Source organism: Dermacentor variabilis, chromosome 4 (assembly GCF_050947875.1).
Source record: "Dermacentor variabilis isolate Ectoservices chromosome 4, ASM5094787v1, whole genome shotgun sequence".
Lineage (NCBI taxonomy): Eukaryota > Metazoa > Arthropoda > Arachnida > Ixodida > Ixodidae > Dermacentor > Dermacentor variabilis.
The window spans coordinates 49,528,065-49,554,414 of record NC_134571.1 but is presented as its reverse complement, the minus strand read 5'-3'; the positions used below and the strand labels follow the sequence as shown (position 1 = coordinate 49,554,414).

The 26,350-nt window shown below is 44.5% G+C and overlaps 1 protein-coding gene across 1 annotated transcript; it reads right to left on the bottom strand.

The window, feature by feature from the left end:
- Positions 1 to 1,335: 1,335 nt before the first annotated feature.
- LOC142577750 (cytochrome P450 6B1-like) lies at positions 1,336 to 26,350 on the bottom strand. The gene is made up of 14 exons (XM_075687204.1): positions 26,200 to 26,350; positions 21,347 to 21,443; positions 20,929 to 20,981; positions 20,023 to 20,119; positions 14,277 to 14,402; positions 12,068 to 12,305; positions 11,393 to 11,523; positions 8,149 to 8,236; positions 7,551 to 7,620; positions 6,930 to 7,038; positions 4,667 to 4,758; positions 4,036 to 4,176; positions 3,015 to 3,177; positions 1,336 to 2,066 (listed from the first exon to the last, which is right to left on the bottom strand). The coding sequence occupies exons 1-14, from the start codon at positions 26,256 to 26,258 to the stop codon at positions 1,989 to 1,991; spliced, it is 1,542 nt and encodes a 513-aa protein (XP_075543319.1). The 5' UTR covers positions 26,259 to 26,350; the 3' UTR covers positions 1,336 to 1,988.

Sequence of the window (26,350 nt, the reverse complement as noted above, 5' to 3'; positions counted from 1 at the left end):
CACCAGGGGCGCCATAACTATTCCAAACTTTTCTATTCCAATTCTGCTATCAGCCCTCCGCGATCGGTCAAAAACTTTTTTCGACCACCCCCACTTCACCTGTCTGTCACGCGACGTCGCGAAAACCGCAATACCTCCCCATCTGATATGATGTGTACACACTGATTATGCATGATTTGACAGAAAAAATAAAAACAGTTATTTCTGATTCGACGCCTCTTCGCCATTAGCCCTCGGCTATTGGTAAAAAGTTTTCGGGCTGCACCCACTTCACCTGCCTGTCTCACGACGTCACAAAACCACACAAACTCACCGCGTCAAAGTGACGTATACGCGATAAAGATGCATTAATATGCCGAACAAAACTGAAATTTTTTCGGAATAGCCGCAGGCTGCCCCGATTCGAAAGGAATAAAAGATGGCTACCGCCGATCGCTGAGACGCTGGCTACTCGCACCTGCCGGAGAGCATGGGTGTATTTGCGTATAATAAAACATCTTGCGCGACCGTGTAACGTTTTCAAGCACTTTCGGCACATTTACTACCTCATTCCGCCAAGTCTTCTTTTCTGAGGGTCACCTTTAGCGTCATTCTTAAGCTTCCGTTGCATGCCGCCGCGATTTTCCACCAGCCACCACAAGCTAAGTAAGGGGAAGCCGACCTATCGCAGACGTCGGCACCACCCTCTTCATCCGGTTATCCATTTTCAGTGCACTGGCTCTGCCCCAGTGAATCCCTCTCCACTTTAGCGTTCTCCTCGCCTCTTGTCAGCCAATTAGATACGACAAGCGCTCAGTGTAGGCAATGTTGTTCGTTTTGCAAGCAAACAAAAGTGACCTCCTATGAACGAGGAGAGCGTTTGATTGGTCTGTTCAGACAACCCTGCTGGTGACCGCCTGGTGCTTGCGTCGATGGTTACGCAAATTTGACGTCAGGAAATTGGAATAGAAACATATTGGAATAGTTTTACGTTATAGGGCCCCAGTTTCGAGATATAAATTCGCGAACTTTGCGGGGAAATGCATTGGCGTTCCAGTCACTTGTGTGCTTCAGTGTGTGAAACGACGTTTTATTGACAAATTAACTGAAAACGCCAATTCGTTTCTCCGCAAAGTTTGGTAATCTATATCTAGAAACTGGTGTCATCTTGAAAATTCGTTCCAAGTGAGCTCCACGGCTGTAATTTCTAAATACCAATATGGGTCATAATGTAATTAGTTATGAACCTAATTAGTGACTCTTTGTTAATTCGTCGATTTTGCATCTCAACTTTTGCTAGTATTGTCCGCCGCTTAGAGTAGACCAGCTCATCAACCAGAATTGTGATATATGCCACAGGCAACTTTCAAAGATTTTTGAAAGTATTCGCTTAAACACCCTGTATTTAATGTGTCGGGAACCGAGTGGTTTCAGCGAAGCGCTAGAACCAGAGGATCAGCGTAGCAGGCTCTTAGATACCGACTAGCGCGTGCCATGGTTGAGCCGTGGGCAAGCACCCCCCAGCTTCATTTCCGTCATCTTTTGCAGCGCACCGACCGAGAGCGCGGACCTTCAGTCTCCGCGCGCAGCGACGTCGGTGGGCGCTACAAAGGCATTGTGTCACTGATTTTTTTTTATTAATTAAAAACGCAGAGCCAACTGGGGTGCAATGGGAACCTGCGTCCGACATGCTCAAGCCACACTAGCGCCCTTATTTATTGTTTCCGTGTGGATTTGCAGTATTGTAGTAGTTACAGAGCTGGTTTTGCTCAAAGAAGAGCCTAATTAGCGGTGAGGTTTGGTGCAAGCGTGGTTCGCTGTTCTTGGACGTTCGTATAGCATAATCGGCCAATTGGAGACTCGACAACGATACACGAGATTACCATCACACCGGCCAATCTTCAAAGTGGTCCGTACGTGCACACAGGTTTGTCAACTGGGTTTATAATAAACTGGCACCGGGTATAGATGACCTTAACAACGCTTAAAAGTTTTGTCGGTGCAGTGCGTTACAACCTGTGGAACACAATCCATGGGCCTGTGGTGGGCGCAGAGAGAAAGCAATATTCCTCTATATCCATGGTACCCTGAAACGAAAAATTTGAATTTGACCTAAGTAAGCCAAACAGATGCAACCTCCTGAATTTGGGTTAGTGAATATATAGCAGAGAGATGACCCGTACTCTTGGTCGATAACTTTCGGAAATGCTTTCATTCACTTTCTTTGTGACGTGAGGCCCAGCTCGACGCATCATCGGAGCTAAAGGTATTACTTCAGTCATTGGCTTAGCCAATTAACACATAGTGAAATTGATACCCCGTGAAGGTGATCTACTAGGAATAAGGTCCGACTGTGCAGAAAAAAAAAAGAAAGGCTTTGCATGTGCAAGGTACTTGTGAAGTCTTTTGACAACTTGCTAAGCGCTGCCAAATGGCTTGCGAAACACGTCGATATCTTTGCGTGAAAGGGGCTTCCCACCCGCGAGAGAGCTCGGCAAACACAAAGGCATTCGAAGGCCTGTTTGCAGAGTAGGCGGGAGCTTTCCGGTTGTGTTGGCTAAACTAATCATAGTGTGCAGTGCACTCTTTTTTTCCCTGCTATGTATACACTGCAATTCGGGAAACATATATTAAAGCAACAAAAGCAAACAAGATTTGCGCCTGATGAAATGATATATAATTTATGCAGAAAATTCTCCTGAATAGACTTCTATAAAAGAAACGTACACAAAGTCAACATTACCAATAAGAAAACTCTAAACTAATGTGTTAGATTTGTCTGCTTTAGATTCTCCAAGGGGTGCATTTTACAGTAGTGTGATCTGTTTTCTGTGCGGAGTCGTTCAATTGAGAACTTAGTGCTTCAATTTTTTCGCGAATTTGACGATTCCTTTTTTTAATATTTGGAGGCCCGAAATAAGGGCCTCAAGACAGCGACAACAGAATTTATTCGTTCTTTCCCAGTGCAGTGCAATCGACGTAGGTAGAGCGGAAGCAACTCTACCCACCACTAGTACTTCAATCGTGCTTCTCACCTCTTGCGAAGCGCCCAGCTCTAATCGATACTTCAGAACAAGCCTGGCCACGGCGTACTTCAGCTGGAGGAGCGCCATCCTCCTGCCGACGCAGTTGCGTGGTCCGATTCCGAAGGGCACGTGCGCGCACTTTTTCTGCGCCGACAAGTTCTCCGGAGAGAATCTGGAAAGCGAGACCTGTCTAGAAGCTGTCACCGCTTCGTTCACTCGGAGCTGTGCTGAAATTATGGAAAAGGCGTGCTGAGGAGTACTGAGCCTCCGGCGCCACGGGCGCGCATGTGAATCCGCTTTCTTAGGTCGGGTTCCGGCCGCACGTGACCAAGTCCTTGGGAAAAGCGATGAGGGCGCTTCAGTTGAAAGAATATAAACACAGGCGTTGGTAGCCTACCGCTGCCGTGTATCGTGTGCGTGTGCGTGCGCGTGCGCGTGTGTGTGTGTGTGTGCGCGCTCGCGCCATTTTCAAAACCCCGTTATTTATCAAGAAGAGGTTTCTGCAAATTGTGTATCTTACAAACCTTCGATTTCGTGCTAGCTTTATGTTAGTTACCTCCAAAGTGGGTGAAATCGGCCTATAATACTGTAAAGAAATGCGTGACCGAACTTCCGTCACGTATGGCGGCCCACTGCTCTGTGCATGCTTTTCGCGTGCCACGGTCACTCTTTGAAAAGCCTGACCCATGCGCCACGTGCCAGTTTCTCGCATTTTTTTCTCGTGTCAGCTAGCGCTTTAAGACTCTTTGTTAGACTACACTGGCGTCGGGATCGTCCGACATTTTTCATCAGACGGGTACCTAGCAAATGTGTGGAGCCCGCCTATAATGCTATCACATTAAAAACGCTCCTATATACCTAAATGTAAATGCATGTTAAAGAACACCAGGCTGTTGAATTCGGAGCTCCTCGCTATGGCATCTCTCATATACCCCGTGTTACTTTGGCCCATCAAACCCCATCAGCCAATCAACAATTTCACCTTGCTATCACCGGCACTGCGGAAAAACTGTTAGCGTTGCATGCTTACCTTTCGGGATTAAATTCTTCAGGATTGGGCCAGAAACGCGGTTCCATGTGAAGGTGATACTGTGGAATCATGAAGCACGTTCCTGCTTTGAATTTGGTATCTTTGTAGACGAAGTCCTCTTTCGCTTGCCTCGTGATGGACCTGAAGCGCATAATGGGTTAAATTTGGTGCTCTTAGGATCCCCGCGTATAATGCTCACAGAACTGGAGCCGCATTTCTTATCTGAAACATACAGCTCACAAAAGACAACACGCTGGTTATTCTAAGACCTGACGCAACTGAGGTGAGGCAGGCGTAATTAACAACACCGCCTTCCAAAGGACTGCCACACAAAAGCGTGAGCCGAACAGGTACGTATAGCCTTCGGTAAGTGTTCAAAAGCCAATGTTGTAATGCCAGAACCTGTCACTACGTCTTGGCCCGCGCTCTTGTAACTCTTCGTATTGCGAAAGCGAATGGACAGCGGAGAACTGTAACTCTTATCATTAAATGCTCTTATCATTAAATGCATAGTTGTAAAGGCCCAACTCAATAGCAGATTCCCGTGTAGCAGCTTCGATCAAGCCCGCATTGACTTCGCAATTGTTACAACTGCATTGACAACAAGGATAAAAGCGAATTGCATACGCACGTCGGAGCCGGTGGATACCGGCGCAACGCTTCATCGATTACTTGACTTAGATACTTCAGTCTTCTCGTTACGACCTCGTAATCCAGTGACCCCTACAGGCAGAAGATATTATCAAGTTATGGTATTTGGATTGTTTACAAGACACATTTATGCGCTGAAAGCTGCATACACTAACATTAAGAAAAAGAAAAGTTACAGCCCCTGTGTATGAAACGTCACTTGAAGGACTTACGACAGCGAAAATAGGTCTCCTGCTCACCAGGTGTCGCTTGAAGCTCACGTTTACCAACTTGTGCTAGACCTCTGCATTTACAGTGACGATGTATTTTGGGGCTGTCTATCATGCACTCGGTGAATGGCGGCTCGTGCGTGTGGGATTTCTTTGGACGCATTTGCGTCTTTTTTTCGCAATTTTGTTCATTTGCTTTCCTCGTGGTTAGGAATATATGACACAAGAGAGACTTCAGACAAGATGACACTAGCAAGAGTGAACACGCTTGTTCAGTATGAATTCGCATTGCAAGTATAATATGCAAAATTTGCGTCATCACACATCTCGGAGGTACATATGACACACAAGGTGCTTCGGACAACATGTTTCACGAGCGATTGCAATTAAAAATTATAAATTGCAAGTAAATAGCCGAGAGTAGAAAGCAATTGACAATCACTTCATCGTCAGCGCCTGTCTTATGCAGTTTTTAGCAAAATTAAGTGATAGATTTCGCTGTGTAGCAAAGAACTTCATCATCATCATCATCATCATCAGCCTGGTTGCGCCCACTGCAGGGCAAAGGCCTCTCCCATGCTTGTCCAACAACCCTGGTCATGTACTAATTGTGGCCATGCCATCCCTGCAAACTTCTTAATCTCATCCGCCCACCTAACTTTCTGCCGCCCCCTGCTACGCTTCCCTTCCCTTGGGATCCAGTCCGTAACCCTTAATGACCATCGGTTATCTTCCCTCCTCATTACATGTCCTGCCCATGCCCATTTCTTTTTCTTGATTTCAACTAAGATGTCATTAACTCGCGTTTGTTCCCTCACCCAATCTGCTCTTTTCTTATCCCTTAACGTTACACCTATCATTCTTCTTTCCATAGCTCGTTGTGTCGTCCTCAATTTGAGTACAACCCTTTTCGTAAGCCTCCAGGTTTCTGCCCCGTAGGTGAGTACTGGTAAGACACAGCTATTATATACTTTTCTCTTGAGGGATAATGGCAACCTGCTGTTCATGATTTGGGAATGCCTGCCAAACGCACCCCAGCCCATTTTTATTCTTCTGATTATTTCCGTCTCATGATCCGGATCCGCCGTCACTACCTGCCCTAAGTAGATGTATTCCCTTACGACTTCCAGTGCCTCGCTGCCTATTGTAAATTGCTGTTCTCTACCGAGACTGTTAAGCATTACTTTAGTTTTCTGCAGATTAATTTTTAGACCCACTCTTCTGCTTTGCCTCTCCAGGTCAGTGAGCATGCATTGCAATTGGTCCCCTGAGTTACTAAGCAAGGCAATATCATCAGCGAATCGCAAGTTACTAAGGTATTCTCCATTTACTCTTATCCCTAATTCTTCCCAATCCAGGTCTCTGAATACCTCCTGTAAACACGCTGTGAAAAGCATTGGAGCTATCGTATCTCCCTGCCTGACGCCTTTCTTCATTGGGATTTCGTTGCTTGCTTTATGGAGGACTACGGTGGCTGTGGAGCCGCTATAGATATCTTCCAGTATTTTTACATATGGCTCATCTACACCCTGATTCCGTAATGCCTCCATGACTGCTGAGGTTTCGACTGAATCAAACGCTTTCTCGTAATCAATGAAAGCTATATATAAGGGTTGGTTATATTCTGCACATTTCTCTATCACTTGATTGATAGTGTGAATATGGTCTATTGTTGAGTAGCCTTTACGGAATCCTGCCTGGTCCTTTGGTTGACAGAAGTCTAAGGTGTTCCTGATTCTATTTGCAATTACCTTAGTAAATACTTTGTAGGCAACGGACAGTAAGCTGATCGGTCTATAATTTTTCAAGTCTTTGGCGTCCCCTTTCTTATGGATTAGGATTATGTTAGCGTTCTTCCAAGATTCCGGTACGCTCGAGGTCATGAGGCATTGCGTATACAGGGTGGCCAGTTTCTCTAGAACAATCTGTCCACCATCCTTCAACTTACCAACGGGCTACTTTAACACATGCCACGTTTTTTAACAGTTTGATCGAGTAGCCACAAAAGCTCAAAATAATGACGATATCACTCACCGAAGCTGAGATAGCGTCGGCAGCTTCCTTCCTGACTTTCGCCTGAATTTTCGGGTGCTTTGCCAATGCAAACGTCACGTAGCTTAGAGCTGAAGCCATTGTTTCAAACCTGAAAGAATTTTCACGCCACTAACGCCACCTTGCAAAACATGCATAAATTCTATGGCGAATAACATTAACAGTAAGGTACAGTAGTAAGAAGAAAATCTAAAACTGTATTCATGAAGCAAATGTGTTCTTTCAAGGAGCAGACAAAGAAATCTTATGCTGCGTTCTTATTTGTTTTTTTCTGTAGGAGGACTTTCTTCTCATAAAAGAAACGTGCCTCCAGAAATGAATTGATATACGTTATCAGTTGGTCGACTAAATTGCATGAAGGTGAAGTACGTGACAGTACGTACGTAATCTAAGAAAAATGAGCAGAATCCGCTGCTAAGGTTTCGTAATTTTTTGTAGAGTAAATGTGGTGACCAAAAGAATTACGCGTGAAATACATGAAAAACAAAACAGTTCGCGGTATTCTTACATACAAGAAAAACGCAGACTAATGTAAACCGAACTTTATCAAAAACGCGCGGAAAGCGCAAGGAGGATGACAATACACAAAACAGTTATCGCTACCCTGCAACGAATAATGTAGCAGCATTCACAACCACTTCTTGCACAGTCAGCGGCCGTGTCTTGGAATTACCTGCGCATGAAGAAATGAATAACATGTCATTGGAATCAGTGTCCCAAAAACCTTATCTTTCAATAACCATCCAATTAGCTGCTAGTATGTGCTTTTGGATCTACAACGCATGCGACAATGGACAACCGCTTATACAAGGTGTTTCAGCTAACTTGGGCCAAGTAATAAAAAAGTAAACATAGGGGCTACGCGTCTCTATTTGCCGCAGTATTGTTCTGAGCCATATCGCGAAGGATCTTCAATACAGATGTTGCAGGGCTTGTTCAGGAACATCGCATTATTTCACCTACGCTAAGCTAACTGCCCTGTTTAATTTTTGTCTAGTCTTACTTTAAAGTGAGCGAAATTTTAAGAAATGCCACGTGACTGCCGGCTAACACGCCACGCTTTCAGCGGCCCCTAATATAAGTTGAACGGATTAGCAAAAGCTGCTGCGCGCACAGAGGTCGATTGAACAAGCTGTTGGTGACTTATTATTAGTATTAGTATTAGTATTAACAATGGGAAGCGAAGAGGAATGAAAATCACCATTTGGCGAAGCTGTGCTTGAGAGGCCTGTCGGGTCGTCAGTGTACTCCGCGTCAAGAAGATTTTGCAGCATGTCTTTTCTTCTGTACTACTTTCGAGAAACGAAAACATCCCTGTGAGCATCTTATAACAACAAATCAAGCCTTTAGGTATCATCATATTTTTATTTCATTTATTTATCATAAGCGCTCCAAATATTGGCGGAGACAACATAGCAAGGAGAGCATAATTCTTAAAATATGTAAAAGAAATGTAACACACATGGCGGAATTGTTTAACATAACTAGTATCGTCATAAAGCAATCCGAGACGTGACATTGTAACCAAACAAAAAAGGAAGAGGAAAGTATAGCGCTAAAGAGGGTGTTTTTCTTCTTTCTTTTTTTAGCTGCGCCAAATTTTTAAAAATTGCCTATGCAGACCACACAATTCTAATGCCTGAACTAATTACTCGGTGAGGCAGCCATTACTTCTACGGGAAATTGGTATGCTTAACTGAGAGGTTAACCTAATTACCCTAAAGACATTCTAATTAATTAACTTGTGGCGCATATTTCCATGTACGAATCGTAGCTATTCAGTTTACAAGGCATGTCGACTTGGGGCAAAATTAAAAATTTGACCTTTTTCAAGATATGTGCCGCCAAGCTTGCGGTCAAAATGTGCTGTTCCGCTTACCTTAAAAAAGAACACTGCTTTCCGCATCAAAACACAGAAGTAACTGGAACGCCAATGCAGTTCATGGAATACATGGTAAATTAATTTCTCTAAACTCATACAGTCCTAAGAATTAGTTCCAAGTGGATACGCCTTGCGAACTGATTGGCTAAAATTTTTGCATTGAAGTATGTGCTGTAATGTAATTAATTTAAAAGCTTATTACCGTAAGTATGTTAATTAGCCAATTAGGTATTTTGATTTCTCGTAGAAGTACTGGCCGCCTTATCCAGTAATTTAGCTCAAGAGTTAGAATCGTGCTGTCACAGAAATATTTATTTTTTGAAACTTGGAGCAGCTAAAAGAAAGACCTGGTATAATACTGAATTAATTTTCAAATAGCCATATAGCTACAATGAAAGCACCGTACCGAGAAATGTTCGACCTTACATAGCTTTCTTTGTAGTATCCTCTTTTAGTCGTGCTTTGATGGCGTTTGGGCAAATAGATGTCAATTTCTCGCAATATAGAATCTGTGTGTAACAATTGTGGCCTCAGTAAGTCGAACACGAGACCAGAAATAGATATAATGCCAGTTGGGTCACAATAAGAGCTGGCATATCCTAATTTTGGTCATACTATCTTGGCAATACGCTTTCGTGGCAATACTTTCGTCTAACTCGGTGTGACCTTCGTTCCGCGTAAAGGTCGTGCATCTGTTTACTTAAGCCTAGATTACTTATTTTATCCTTCTAGATTACTTATTTATACTTATACTTATAACTCATTCTCTGACTCATGACAAAATATGTCTGAGAAAAGAAGTTCGCCAGCATAGTACCCTACTGTAACGCGTCAAGGCGAAATCCTGCTCCACACTTGGTAATGCATTAAGTTATACGACCGCTGCGGTCAGACTTGTTAAAAGATATAACGAGCCGCAGTGTGAAGTAAACTTGTGGCAAGCCGTTGTCGGTGAGCTTTGGCCTGCTGTCTACATGGCCGTCTCGCATCGTCGCGTTTGCTGCTTTCGCAGTTCGGCTTCTTCGCCTCGTTTTCGACACTTAGCTGCGGCTTCGTGCGGTCGTATAGCGGGGTCACACTCACCCCAACGACGTTTGTCTTCGACGTTGCGTTGCATCGTCTCAGCAGGGTAGTGAAACGTATGCTGTTCTGTCTGTTGTATAGGTGATTTCAATGAATGTATGCACTGTCCGCCACACTTTGCTTTGCGCTTGTAGCCTCAGCCTTACGGGGGTATGAGCCACTGCATTTTTGTTTGCTTAAGAAGGCATGAGCAATTGCTGATTATGATAGTTTTTGTACCAATGGACCGGACCACGCGTTTTTTTCAAGGCCATCGGTGGTATGAGGCACTTAAGGCTTTCGCCTTAAAAAGGGTATCCAACGCCCAAGCGAGGATTGTTATCGTTGACGACGGGTAATTGCCGACATAACACTGCTGTCATATCATATAAATGTATGTATTGATGTTTCACATCAAACCAATAATGTGCGCGTTTGTGAGTCCACATGAGCGTGCATTTCATTGCTCGTTTTGTATTTGCATACAATTATTAATCGGCGTAGCTATTACGTACGTTTCGCCAACGAAACACTCAGAGTCATAACTGCGAGAAATGTTTCTCTTTGCCATGCTCTTTTGAATGCCACAGTTTGGGAGATTCAGAATAACTATGATTTTTTCTGTTAGCAGAGTCATGTTTTACTCAGTCGCCGCTACGAGGCCTCACTCACAATAAGAGAGTCTAATAAATATTTTCATCGGACTCAAAACGATGAAATTCACCAAAACGACGAGTTTTGGTGAATTCCTCAGATGCAAATGACATGGAAGAGGCGTCGTGGGGACTACGACGCCCCCTTGGTTTGGGTTTCTCTTGTGCTGCCGCTTGCGATATGCAAAATATTAGCCGTAAATAAGCACAGAAACTTTTCAGACAGTCCACGGCGTCGCACTGGGGTCCATACCCACACGTTGTCACCGGGCTGGTAATGAGCTTCACTACGGCGCTGGTTGTACCGGATGGAGTCGATGCGTTGTTGGCGGCGTATTCGGCACCTGGCCATCTGTCGTACCTCCTCGGCTCGTTGCAAGAAATCATCTAGGTCAGATGAGTTATGGTTTTCTTCATCTAACGGCAACATAGCATCCAAAGTTGTGGTTACTGCTCGGCCGAATACAAGTTCAAACGGGGTGACTCGTGTGGTTTCCTGAACGGCCGTATTATATGCGAAGGTATATATATATATCTATATATATATATATATATATATACCTTCGCATCTTATATCGACCATGCCGTTTCACGCAGGCCTTTACCGCCGCGGAAACAGTTGGTTTAATTCGAAGCAGTGTTGCCCACCTTCGAGTGAGCGAAGTCGGAACGGGGTCTGCTCGGAAAGAACACCTCTGAGGACAAGAAATCGGCTTCCAACAACCGTTACCGCACAACCAACAAGCGGCGGCGCTGCCGCAATGATTTCAAGACTTTCTCCGAGATCTGAATACTAGTGGTCAGTTAATTAGGAAAGGTCATCATTTCCTGCAACAGGTAGGCATTACCGCAGGGTTGTTTCTTCTGAGGTTCACCAGTTTTCCCGTTTCATCCGATAGCGTCTGAAAGGTGAATTCTCCAGCAGCATACGCGAGCAAGTAGAAAGGCTTCATAAGAGTGCCGAACGTCGTCGTGCTCTCTGAAACAAACGCAAGGATAGCATGAATGTTTTACACTAAACAAAGCTTCCAACGGGCCACGCATTTGCTCACATTCTTTAGCCTCATTTTCCCCTTCATTGACGTTGCGCACAATCGTGTGTGTCGCTCGCTTTAGCCAGTTCCTTCCATTGGGGAAGAAAAAATAAAACCCACAGTCACGAAGGTTCTCGTAAATGGTATCACCTCTGTACTAAATGTGGCCTAATTTCCTTTTCTGTAGGCTGAGTAGTGCTAACCCTGTGCGGTAGCTTAGCGGCTATGGCGTTCGCTGCTGAGCGCGAGGTCGCGGGTTCGATCCTGGCTACGGCGACAACATTCTGATGGGAGCAAAATGTGAGAACGCTCGTCTACTGCTTAGATTTTCGTGTACGTAAAAAATCCCACGTGGTAAAATTAATTCGAATTCCCGTCTATTGGCGTTCCACCTAATCTTTCGGTGCATTCGTTACAAGACAAATATGCTGTACCACGACAATCAAAGGAACTTGGCAAAACAAGCAACAAAAAAAAAAGTTCACTTACGGGCAATCACGTGTAAGCATCCCGTCATAAGGCCCCTGAATGCTGCTTTGGCGACGACTATGAGAGGGTGATCTGGCTTTCCAAGGAAGTGCTCGTCGAGCCCGAACAGACTTCGGGTGACGCACTCCATCGAGAGCTCCTCGTATTTCGACAACACGTTCACTTCTTCGCCCGAATCGGCGTGCTCGTCCAATAACTTCAAAAACGTGTCCACTTTTTCCTTAATGCTGGGCATCATCTGTAGGGCGTTGTGGAAGTAAAAAGCTGCGTATTAGAGAGAAGCACTTCGTTCGCCGCCACTGGCACGGAAAGAGAAAAAGACGACTACCTCGGCGACCATTTCTTCTGCGTACGTTATACTACTTCGTAACCCGTAAAGGAACAAAATTGCCCTCCGCGGTAGCTCACTGTCTATGGCGTCATGGTGTTGACCACGATGTCGCGGGTTCGGTTCCTGGTCGTGGCAGCTGCATTTCGCAGTGCGCGAAGTCCGAAAACGTTCGAGCCCATGAAAAAATGTCATGCGGTCAAAAAAATAATTCATAGCCCCACCCAACGATACCTCTCATTTCCCTTAGTGATGCTTTGGGATGTTAAACGCCACAAACGAATCGATCCTAAGAACTGATTTTGTGTGTATTTCAACCGTGCTCGAAACTTAGAATAAGCTTCAGCCGCGTCGACTATCCCCAGTAGACTTTCTGTTCTTTTCCTAATCTTTCCCTCCCCTTTCCCCCAATGTAGGGTCGCCAACAGGGCTCAGTCCTGGTTAACCTCCCTGCCTTTCATGTATCATTCTCTCTCTCTCTTTCTTCAATCACGTTCAGTATAACTGTGCTTTGATTACCATATGTTGCAGCCCACTTTCTTGATGTATGTTCGTGCTCAATAAAAGAAGCTAAAAAACAAAGGAGGCGATTATCTCTTTTAACGACCGCTTCTCAAAATTCCGAACTCAAAGAGCATTGAAGCGTTCGTATTTCGCTTCTTTTAAAAAGAAGACAAGCTTACCGAAAAACATGTTTTCGGTCAGGTGGGTCACGAATGATTTGTTGGCTGGCTACATGAAATATTTTAGGTGCTGTGGGAGCATAGGCTTACGGACTGCTGAGTCTCACAAAACGCTCACTTCTTTCGCTGCCTCTCGTATTCCTGATAACATGGTATTCTGATATCCAGCCTGCTTTATAGTTCAAAGACCTCCTTTTGTAACCTGAAGTGAGGAAACGTAGGTATCTGTGAATGCCAGCAAGATATTGTTTTTCTGGCTACGATTACAAACTGCTCTAAAATTAAGATTTTTTTTCTCGGATTCCGTGCTCCGTCCGGGTATATTTCGTCCGGGTATATAAGAAAACCATGCAAGTTGTACTACAACTAAATCTATAGAGCAGATCACATGCACTCTGGGAATCGATGTTATGCGAAGCATATCGTAGATAGCGCCCTATCCAGTATCGTTTTAGTCTCTGCAAAGCGTCACCAGAAGGGTGAACATGTCTGTCTAAGGCGAGCAATCGTGTGTGGGATGCGTGCAAGTGTGACGAGCGCAATGCTTGTCAACGGACGTATCGCAATGAGAGGTACACACCACGTGTATCTAAATACACTCAGGAATTCTGTGCCCCTTTTCTCACAGTGGTACGTATCCAGTTTGGAGGACGGGCCTGACATGGGCACATACCTAGTGCCTCAAGAACGAGGCAGGCCAAATATAAGTCATTTAAGAAAATCAAGGAAGCCGTTTATTATTATGCGGTATTCTGTAATAAGGTATGTGTTCCTTTGGAACATCTACGAGCCGGCATTATATGTGCATATAGGTTTTATGTCATGATTTAATGTTTTTATATGCATAACAATGCGGCGTTTACTGGCATTGGATTCGACAGTCAAAATTGCGTGTTCTATAAGCCGAAGCATCCGGCGGCATGTACCAGAATGCTGTAGTCTAAATTTTAGAAAGTGAATAAGGTACTGAATATGCTACACTACCCATTAGGTGGTCTGCGAACCCACATTGTATGTTCAGGTTTTATATCATGATTTATTGTTTCATTGCGCATAAAACAGTTGTGGTGACTCGCATTACTTAGTCGGTTGGAATTCGACCATATTATTCAGCTCATCGTAGGAACAATAGAGCCCAAATATGTTTCGCATGGAAAAACTTGCTTGAATTTAGGCTTCGAGAAAAGACGGTTCTTACAAGCTTGAGCTTCGTTGTTGAGAAACCGTAGGCCACAGAATTTCGGATGCTTTTCCAGCGTGGTGCACTTTCGTGCATTATGGATCGGCCCAAGATTGGATGCTTCGAGTCCATGGCCATAATGACCTGCGTGAAAAAAACCGTGAAACATACGAAAGCCATCGTTCCTGCGCATATATTTGGGCAAAAAGCCCGAACATTATTTCACATAATCATTGGTGCAAAAGCTGCACTGCCAAGGAGGCCATTTCGGTGCAATCACCCGCGCAGATCCCACTGTGTGCCCTACACAGATTTGGTCTCGTGCATCGTATGGCGTACGTGAGTTGTTTTTTGAACGGATCCTGATCAGCCGTACTCACCTTATATCGGCATTGACCCGCAGTGCGCCTACAGACAGCGTGCCCCCGCGAACTCGGCAACCACGTTGAATATTGAATAACCCGCTGTTATACTTACGTTGTTATATTTTGGACTTCTAGAATCTTGTGCTTGATTTGTTTGCATATTCCTAGTTCTCACCTATTTATTATCTGGCGTTTGTTTATCATCTTCTCATCGTCATGTAATTCAAACACCCCATATAATGTAGCAATTAAATTCTCTCGATCGAACAGTACTAGAACAAACCACGGGTCCCCCCCCCCCTCCCCATCTCGACACGTAGCAAATAAACGAACGGGAAAGTGGCATCCAACCGTATAGAAGCACAAGCAGTGAAGCAATCGCATACATCCTATTATTTAGAAAATATGGCTATAGGCACTGCGAAATTCGCAGTGTCACAGAAACGACCGGACTCCCTGTCACTTTCACGCTGCCCATAACTATGGTATCGTACCAATTAGCACGAAAATCATAAACTAATATAGCTTTGCTTTTGCTCTTGAATACACATTGTCGCTGATCCGGGGAGTGAACCCGACGACACAGCCTATTCCGCACTGTCACAGTGTAACTGAACTAAAAGGGGGTTAGCATATCGGAAGGTAATAACACGTTATAAACTTGTCACTCCATCCCCCCGTAAACTCCTTTTGACTCGTCCTTTGTTACCATGAGGGAAATGCGGTCAATCTCATACAGTCGCCTTTCCGCTGAGGGTGATTATTGGAACTCGTGAAGAAGGAAGTTCGTCAATCTCATTGTGATGACTGAAGGGAGTACATTCGTTCTCAGAGTTCTCAAGACGTAACTAAAAAAATGAGAATTGTTTGACTTGTTTTGCTTCATCTTTGGCCCCGTCAAGAAAAAACAGCAAGAAAACCAAACATCAATAGCTGCACTACGTGGCACACAGCAACTCGGGTAAGCGCAAGCTGGTCGGCGTCGCCTAGTGAGTGAGACGTTGCGAATTTTCGGGATGAGATTCTATATTTCGTTTGGAGAAGCTAACGGCAACATCGGCTAAAATAGTTAAAAACGTAATCAGGTAAAAAATTTTTGTGCCCATTCCTAAAAACCAAACAGAGCTTAACACAAGCCTTTGTTGGCTTCTGTTAAAATCTCGTTTGTGGCCAAGTGAAGTGTGTCACAGCTTCCTTGAGGTCGAGCTGTTTTAAGAAGTTTGGCACTCCCTTATCGAAAGGTAGTTCACGGTTGCTCGTTTGACAGACCTCTTAATCAGCTTCTCGAAGCTCAGGAACTCTCGAAAAACATGTGACAATTGTCCACCACCACGGCATGCCCGATTATTTTCGCGCTGCAAAGGCGCGTGGCAGGTTGCATGAATTCATTAAGGATTCATTAGGATCCATTAGGTTTTTGGATGTGATATTTGTAACATCATAATTAGCACAAATACACACCGTTTTATAATGTTTTATCTTTGCTTCGCACGAGTCTTCACTTCTTGTCGTCAATGTGGAATATATTTTCGACCTCATTGCTGATAATTTCGGAGGAAAAGCACGCGATAGCTGTGCTCTTAGGTTATTTTGCTAGCTTCATATCAGCACTGGATGCTCGTGGCACCGTATCTTGTCACGATTCATTCAATTTGCTATTCTTCCGTTGTTTTTGTCCTTCGTCGTAGGTCCGACAAAAAAACCGTGCTCCAACTACAGGGGGCTCGGCCACTTGGCGAAAAGGAGGAGAAACGAATGCGATCGGGGGGAAAAGAGTTCCTCCGCAGCACATACACCCCCACCATGTCAATACAATTTCATCTTACTTCAATTCCCTTGTTTTGAGTACCGATCAGGCGTTACAGAAAGGAGTGCCTAGGCCCAAAAATTTCACAACTGTAAGCAGCAAGTTATTTGGTAATGAGTGATTTACAAATTGCAGACGTGAAAATTCTACCATCTTGAATGAAGGCTATGAAGGTTGGTAGGCATCAGGGTGGGGATAAATGATTCGGAAGACGGATTATTTCTATGATAAAAGCGCAATAACACGTAGGTGACAATGTTAAAAAAGAAAAGAGCAACCGTCAAGAGCGCATGAGAAGTTCGGAAGTTAAAATGCTAGTTTTCGGTAGAGGAAACAAAAGTTTGATTCTTCAGCTCCGTCGCGAACTCGGGGAACCATTCGAATATCATTCTAACGTCTGGTTATCACATGAAATATTACATGCTAAAAATAAATTATTATTATTTTTATTATTATTATTAAAAAGATGTTCTTGTAGGTTTTCTTCTCATCACCTTCAAAAACATGCTTCTTTGTCTGATAAAAACAAACTTCTACACAACAAAAGGTTCATCATCATCATCATCATCATCAGCCTAGTTACGCCCACTGCAGGGCAAAGGCCTCTCCCATACTTCTCCAACTACCCCGGTCATGTACTAATTGTGGCCATGTTGTCCCTGCAAACGTCTTAATGTCATCCGCCCACCTAACTTTCTGCCGCCCCCTGCTACGCATCCCTTCCCTTGGAATCCAGTCCGTAACCCTTAGTGACCATCGGTTATCTTCCCTCCTCATTACATGTCCGGCCCATGCCCATTTCTTTTTCTTGATTTCAACTAAGATGTCGTTTACCCGCGTTTGTTGCCTCACCCAATCTGCTCTTTTCTTATCCCTTAACGTCACACCCATCATTCTTCTTTCCATAGCTCGTTGCGTCGTACTCAATTTCAGCAGAACCCTTTTCGTAAGTCTCCAGGTTTCTGCCCCATATGTGAGTACTGGTAACACACAGCTGTTATACACTTTCCTTTTGAGGGATAGTGGCAACCTGCTGTTCATGATTTGAGAATGCCTGCCAAACGCACCCCAGCCCATTCTTATTCTTCTGGTTATTTCAGTCTCATGATCCGGATCCGTGGTCACTACCTGCCCTAAGTAGATGTAGTCCCTTACCCCTTCCAGTGCTTCGCTACCTATCGTAAACTGCTGTTCTCTTCCGAGCCTGTTAAACATTACTTTAGTTTTCTGCAGATTAATTTTCAGACCCACCCTTCTGCTTTGCCTCTCCAGGTCAGTGAGCATGCATTGCAATTGGTCTCCTGAGTTACTAAGCAAGGCAATATCATCAGCGAATCGCAAGTTGCTAAGGTATTCTCCATCAACTTTTATCCCCAATTCTTCCCACTCCAGGCCTCTGAATACCTCCTGTAAACATGCTGTGAATAGCATTGGAGATATCGTGTCTCCCTGTCTGACGCCTTTCTTTATAGAGATTTTGTTGCTTTCTTTGTGGAGGACTACGGTGGCTGTGGAGCCGCTATAGATATCTTCCAGTATCTTTACATATGGCTCATCTACACCCTGATTCCGTAATGCCTCCATGACTGCTGAGGTTTCGACTGAATCAAACGCTTTCTCGTAATCAATGAAAGCTATATATAACGGTTGGTTATATTCTGCACATTTCTGTATCACTTGATTGATAGTGTGAATATGGTCTATTGTTGAGTAGCCTTTACGGAATCCTGCCTGGTCCTTTGGTTGACAGAAGTCTAAGGTGTTCCTGATTCTATTTGCGATTACCTTAGTAAATACTTTGTAGGCAACGGACAGTAAGCTGATCGGTCTATAATTTTTCAAGTCTTTGGCGTCCCCTTTCTTATGGATTAGGATTATGTTAGCGTTCTTCCAAGATTCCGGTACGCTCGAGGTTATGAGGCATTGCGTATACAGGGTGGCCAGTTTCTCTAGAACAATCTGACCACCATCCTTCAACAAATCTGCTGTTACCTGATCCTCCCCGGCTGCCTTCCCCCTTTGCATAGCTCCTAAGGCTTTCTTTACTTCTTCTGGCGTTACCTGTGGGATTTCGAATTCCTCTAGGCTATTCTCTCTTCCACTATCGTCGTGGGTGCCACTGGTACTGTATAAATCTCTATAGAACTCCTCAGCCACTTGAACTATCTCATCCATATTAGTAACGATATTGCCGGCTTTGTCTCTTAACGCACACATCTGATTCTTGCCTATTCCTAGTTTCTTCTTCACTGTTTTTAGGCTTCCTCCGTTCCTGAGAGCCTGTTCAATTCTATCCATATTATAGTTCCTGATGTCCGCTGTCTTACGCTTGTTGATTAACTTAGAAAGTTCTGCCAGTTCTATTCTAGCTGTAGGGTTAGAGGCTTTCATACATTGGCGTTTCTTGATCAGATCTTTCGTCTCCTGCAATAGCTTACTGGTTTCCTGTCTAACGGAGTTACCGCCGACTTCTATTGCGCACTCCTTAATGGTTCCCATGAGATAGTCGTTCATTGCTTCAACACTAAGGTCCTCTTCCTGAGTTAAAGCCGAATACCTGTTCTGTAGCTTGATCCGGAATTCCTCTAGTTTCCCTCTTACCGCTAACTCATTGATTGGCTTCTTGTGTACCAGTTTCTTCCGTTCCCTCCTCAAGTCTAGGCTAATTCGAGTTCTTACCATCCTATGGTCACTGCAGCGTACCTTGCCGAGTACGTCTACATCTTGTATGATGCCAGGGTTCGCGCAGAGTATGAAGTCGATTTCATTTCTAGTCTCACCATTCGGGCTCCTCCACGTCCACTTTCGACTAACCCGCTTGCGGAAAAAGGTGTTCATTATCCGCATATTATTCTGTTTTGCAAACTCTACTAATAATTCTCCTCTGCTATTCCTAGAGCCTATGCCATATTCCCCCACTGACTTGTCTCCAGCCTGCTTCTTGCCTACCCTGGCATTGAAGTCGCCCATCAGTATAGTGTATTTTGTTTTGACTTTACCCATCGCCGATTCCACGTCTTCATAAAAGCTTTCGACTTCCTGGTCATCATGACTGCATGTAGGGGCATAGACTTGTACCACCTTCAATTTGTACCTCTTATTAAGTTTCACAACAAGACCTGCCACCCTCTCGTTAATGCTATAGAATTCCTGTATGTTACCAGCTATTTCCTTATTAATCAGGAATCCGACTCCTAGTTCTCGTCTCTCCGCTAAGCCCCGGTAACACAGTACATGCCCGCTTTTTAGCACTGTATATGCTTCTTTTGTCCTCCTAACCTCACTGAGCCCTATTATATCCCATTTACTACCCTCTAATTCCTCCAATAACACTGCTAGACTCGCCTCACTAGATAGCGTTCTAACGTTAAACGTTGCCAGATTCAGATTCCAATGGCGGCCTGTCCGGTTAATAAAAGGTTAATACGAGTAAAATGCCATATGAGCGGCATTTCGTTCTCCCGTACAGTAAATTGCGGATAAATATTTGTGCCTGCGTGCGTGTGGGCGCTTGCTTAAGCATTTAGTGAACGAATGATTCACTGCGACAAGTCACTAAATTATCATATGGAGTAGTACTCTCGCAACTCACACCACGGTCCACGAAATTCTGGAAGTTTCGGACACAGACGTACTCGACGAAGTCAAGGTCTTTCAGCGCCACAAACGGCACGTCACCATTGTAGTACCTAGAAGTGTGCGGAGAGAAAAGTTACAACGTGGTCACGCAAATTCTTTTGGCCAACCGAAATACCGCACCCAAGCATCGGTGACGTGTTCACCAGCTCCTTCCTTTTCAGTAACTGCCTTTTGGCACCTTTACGTCGGCACGTAACACTTTTTTGTATTACGTCGTGTTTTGTTCTTTGTCTTTTTGGTGACGCTTCTTTGGTTTATTTGAGGATTATAACTAATTATTTGCCCTAAAACATAGCTGTAGCCGTAAAAGCAGTAGATTGTCTAGGTAGTTAAGCGACTGATTGAGTGTTGTCAGCTTAAGTTAAAGGTTTTAAGAAATAAGGTTTCAAGCACTGAGGCAGAGAGGGGAACTGCGTTGGCATTTTTGATAGTGGCGCTTTGCTCAGTCACCAGCGATGAGCTATCAGCCAAGAAGCCAAGCTGACGAGCCCTCAAGCTCCGCCCAATCAGCTCGATAACGGAACGAGGGAAGCGATGTACGTTCCACTGCTAGCACGAGTAACGTGCGCACACGCGCGAGCGTTCCCGCAAGGCGCTTGTGTCCAAATTACTAGCATGCACCTCTCTGGGGGAATCGGACTGTAAGCGCTCTGCTGAAGCTCTTTATTTAGAGTCCCGTAGAGCAAAAGAGTCCCGCTGGCGACTAGGACGCTTTCAAACGATCATTAATTCGCCAGTACGTGCCGTTGACTTGGGTAAATACAGTGAGTTCACACTGCAAGGGGCATTTTGGGTCATAATAAATGACTGTTACCTTAAAATAGAACAGGTAAAGTAAATTCAATAAGGTGCACAATACCCGAACACGTCACCATACTGCCGGAACCATTTCTCCAGGACCTTATAGTGTGGCTGCAAGAAAAAAAAATATGGCGTCAGACTTCAGTGAATCTTGATTCTCTTAAATCAGTAACTGCAAACAGCGCTTATCAGTCCCCGAAATCAGAATATGCTTCTAGACATCCACGCTAGATTGAGGAGAACGACTTCCCCTTTCTATCTCCTCCGGTGCAATGTAAGAACATTAAGACAATAAATCTGAAAACACTGTTATGTCTATTATACTTCTGCAAACTCCCGGACACCTCGGAAAGGTTCCTTCGAAATTTACAAACATATCGTTTGAATGCAGCGGAAAGCGCGCGATCTGCACAGCACCATTGGTTTGCATGCAAGGCCAGCAAGACGTTTATAACGCATTTTACAGACGGAGTTACCATTGACTGGTATTCTCCTATGTTTCCCCAAATAAGGCTTGGCTTTGGGCCCGGTATGCCAAGCTTTTCGAAGTAGGAAAAGTGACGCCGCCGCCATCTGAAAGAACGCAACACGCACTTGAAGGAGGGGGCATTCGGCTCCGAAGCACCTGAATTAATCACTTGTAGGCGGAAACGCCGCAAAGCAACACTTAGGCCTCGTGGAACACCCTAGTAAAGTGCTCTGAATTATGACCTTTTCGGGATAGTTTACTCGCGCCTAAGCCTTAAAACGCGAACTTTTATTTTACCTTATTTTTTTGCGTTTCGCCCCGCATTAATGGCGGCTGCCAGGTCACCGGTCAAGCACGCGCCGCAGCACATCCCATGGCCACTGAATCACCGCAGTGGGAAGTCCATATTCTTTGTTCTTAAATCTACGAATATAAAATTTTTGCTAAGGCCAGCGTTTCTATTGATGCTCTTCTCAATGTAATGAAGCTCTACACTTCGTTTTTTCACGTGGGCACAACGATAATTGCGAAATTGAGTGGTTTTCGGCTGATAACAATGTAAATAATTTAGCTGAACTCATTGCGCTTGCTGAATACTAACGATTACCATTAATCACTCAGAACGTTTTAGTAAAAAGTGACTCACCATCGGGGCCCGACGAAAGTGGATGTTGAGCGAAGCTGTTGCGAAACCACAACAACAGCTGCTGAGGGCGGTTTGCAGTGATTTATCGATGGCTCGAGTGCTTGTTTTGAGCTTGTCTTTTATTGAAACGTAACCTGTTCTGAGTGTTGTATGGGTGGTTTCAACTAATGTATGCACCGTTCGCTTCACTTTGTTGAGCACTTGTAGCCTCTGTCTTACGGAGGCATGATCCATTGCATTTTTGCTTGCTTACGGGTGTATGAGCAACTGCATTCCTGCTTGCTTACGGGGATGTCAGTCATTGCTGATGATGACAGATGGTTGTTTTGAGCTTGTTCTTTTTGAAACGTACGCTGTAGTGCACATTGTATGCGTGATTCCAAGGAATGTATGCACTGTTCGCTTCACTTTACTGAGTGCTTGTAACCTCTGCATTGTCAGGGGGATTAGCCAATCCAATTTTGCTTGCTAAGGGGGGGGGGGGAGGCGGATGGTATGAGTGACTGCTCATGATCATAATTTTTGTTCACTGACGGACACGAAAAATGCCAACCACCGACAGGCTAACAGCTGCGCTGTAAAAAGTCCGTAGCTCTTAATGCTCATGCTTTAGCCCAAATTAGAGGAAAGATTTCTTGCACAAATAGTAATGGCGCTTCACACTAGAGAGAGAGAGAGAGAGAGGGAGAGAAAGAGAGAGAAAAGAAAACTGCAATTTGATTCGGCTTGGAGATGGGCGAATCCCCGTGGTGGGCGGAGACCATAGTCCAGGGCCCCAGGGGTGGAGGCAGCACTTTCGGCTCTGGCGATCAGCTCCTACAATTCCGATCTGGTCAGCACCCTCCCCCTGCCCGCGTGTTGAGCTTGGGGGTGAAGAGTATCAGGGTTTCCTGGCTGGTACATGTGGTATGGTATAGGCTAGTTCGCTCTGTACGGAAAGGACAAACGGCTTGATAAAGGGTGGGGTACATCGCATTGAGGAGCGTGAAGTGAGGATAGGTGTCGGTCTGGAGTTGCCTCAAGACAGTGCCTTCAGCGCTGGTGAGGGATCGGTGTGGTGGCTGCATCGTTCTTCTAGAAAGGCGGTAGTGTCATAGGAAGTGCGTAGTGCTTGTGGAATAGGGTCCTCTGCCGTCTCTCGCAGTGCCCACTTGCAGTGACCTTGAGATATCGTATGTGCACGATGGTTTCCACTGACAGCTTCGTGTGCCGGTGTCCAGATTATCGTGGTGCGGAGTATTTCGATAAGGTGCTTGATGATATCGCATGCTACTTTATGCAGATGGCCGTTGGCGTAAGCTCGACAATTGCTAATTGACAATCTGTAAGAATGTATATTTACTCATACTCTCTTATTAGGGAGGGGGCGAGGGCAATGGTGGCCTCTCCTGCTGCCGCGACGTTGTGCGTACGAATGGAGGCGGATGCCAATTCCTCGAGTATGTGTCCTGCCACGCTGATTACTATGCCCTCCCCATTCGGGTACTTTGCAGCATCTATCAAGCCAGCAGTGGAGAGAGGCCCTTATCCTCTTTCTATTTATTTGTCTTGTGCATGTCTTTTGCCGAATGGATAATGCGGGTGCGTGTTCTTTGTTGATGTAGGCACTTGAGGAGTGTTTGTCGACCATTGGTTGGCGTCACCGGGTATTGCAATCTCCGAAGAGTTTTTCTGCCTGTTCTATTCAGATTGAGAGGGGTGATTTTCACATGTTGGTGCATTTCAGTTAGTTCATCTAAGGTGTTCTGGATGTCCAGGGAAAGAAACTTCGTTGTTCCCGCGCCTGGAGGAAGGCCGAGGGCTTATTTGTACGCTTTCCGTAGTAATACGTTTATTTAGACGTTTTCTGTTGATGTTAGATTGAGGTAAGGAGTTGCGTAAGTGACTTTGCTGACGATAAGGACCTGAGCCAAGCAAAGTAGGTCTTCTTCCTTCATGTCGTGCCTGCGACTGGTGACTCTGCCGATCACGCAAGCTACGCTGTAGGCAGTTTGTCTTAGTGCGTTTATAGTGTGGTGATTACGACCACTATCTTGCATGTGAACCTCTAGTATGCGGAGCGTTTGCACTCTGGTGATAGGTTTGAGGTCTATTTCAGTGATCTCTGTACTTGTGCTTTTTCTTCCGGATTCTTTTTGAGGACGAATAAAAGAAAATATTCCAGCCAATGTCTGCGTGCGGTGCCAACACGGCGCTTTCAGGGGCGGCTGTTCCGAAATACTGTCAGGTTTAACGACACATGTATATGTGTGTTGCTACAGGATGTGTTCTAGAGTCTAGAATCCCCCCCAGACCTACTTATTCACTATAAATTACAAGATGAAACAGAAATGGTTTTGAAAGCAAAGCACTTAACTACTCTAAAGAAACGTTGCTGTCTAGCGCGGAACACAAATAATAAGAGAACATACAATTTTCTTTCTCAATGAAGTCATGCCAGATTGAAGAAATGTCCGTGTGCTTGCGCATTAATCCATCTGTATAGTTGAATGACTTGCGAATAATATCTAAATCCCCTAAGATTATTATGACGCTCTATCTGCAATGCCAAGTTGACGCGTACATGCCAGAATGTTATCAGGTATTTGCGAGGATGTTCATTGCACATCTTATACCAGATGTGCCTTCTTAATATACAGGCCATTTCAGCTAACTTTAGCCAGAGTTTAAAAATATGCCGATGCACTCTAAGTCGACGCGACCAAATGCACGTTGCTCACTTTTGTTGTAGGGTGTCCCGCTATTTTTTGTATTTTGCTTAATTAGATAATTAGTCCAGAGTAATTAAACAACTTCTGAAGCAACGAAGCTAGGTAAAAAAAATCCAATTAGAAAGTCGCAGAGTGCTTTGCAAAACATCCGAATAAACAGTTCCTGTCTTTCTATCTATTCAGTATTAGTGTTTCTTTTTCGCGTACTGCAGATGCCCGCAAAGTACAAAAAAAAAATAGCACGTGACGAGCCCGCTTGCATGTCTTGATTGTAGCGCTTCCAAACGTTTTTAGCACAAACAAACATAGCACCTAGCAGGGTGTGCCGCCGCTTAAAAGGCGTCAGGGCAGTGACGCGGGCGTTGGATGTGCTATTTGCGCCCCCGATGTGCTTCCCTCGCGGCGGTTCATGATAGCGATAACCAGGCGCACACCCGCCTAATTGCTATGTTCGTTTGTGCCCGCGTCGTTTGGGAGCGCTGAAATCAAGGCGCGCAAACGGACATTTTACGCGCCATTTTTGTGCATTTCGTGGGCATCTGCCAATAAGGGGAAAATCACTAATGCCTGATACATAGAAAGCCAGAAATTGTTTAATCGGACGTTTTGCAAACCGCTCTGCAACTTTCTGCTTGGAATTTTTTCCTGTCTTCGTTGCTTCATAAGTTGGTTAATTAATTTTGAACTATTTTCTAATTAAGCAAAATACAAAAAGTAGCGTAACGCACTTCACACAGAAATGAGCAACATGCATTTGGTCGCGACATCTTAGAATGCATCGGCATATTTTTAACCTCTGGCTAAAGTTCGCTGAAACACCCTGTATCTGGAACACTTCTTTTCTTATTTACATCGAAAATAAAGTGAAAACCGGTCGGTTCAACTAGATTCAATGAAGAGGCGGGCATTACTTGCACTGCAACACGCACTGAACAGGAAACTAATAAGAAAGATTACCTAAATTGCCTTTTATCTTTAACTTTATTGCGAGTGCTGATATGGCGAAATTGAAGCCGAACGCTTCAGCTTACCAGAATTTCTACAGATAGTACCAGTCTTTATATATATATATCTTTAAGTGCTGCAATATTTCTTAGCCTTTAACTTCACAGTGTCCTAAAAGCGTCTCTTTAGCACTTAAGGGCGACTTTAATTGGAACGCCAATGCATTTTTAGCAGACCTTTGAGATGGATTTACCAAAAGTGGTGCTATTCGTATCATTTATGATAAGCAGTCATGGCTTCATTGGTTATCACCTTTAATTTCGAAAATTGAATCTTATATTTCACAGCGAGCCATTTAGAAAAGATAACTGGTGATCGTTTTTAATTAGCAACCTCGACATTGCGACCTGTAATTAGATGCACCTGAGCATTCCTAATCGCGCTATTGCCTCTCTGAGATTGTTAAAACGTCTGTTGGAGCTTAAATAAAACGTGGTGGTATGTGAGGTACAGTCAGGCAGAAGGTATTACGTTTGTTGGTGTGGTAGACGAACTTACAGGAGCAGGCAAATTGCAGCCATCGATACGAGAGCGAGAAAGGTCGCCGTCACCCACATAATGTCGTCTGTAGTCTCCTTGAGTTGCACAAGGCAGGGGATGGCGTCTCTTGGTTCCGTTAGCCTGCGAGTAAGGCAAAACGAGATACGAT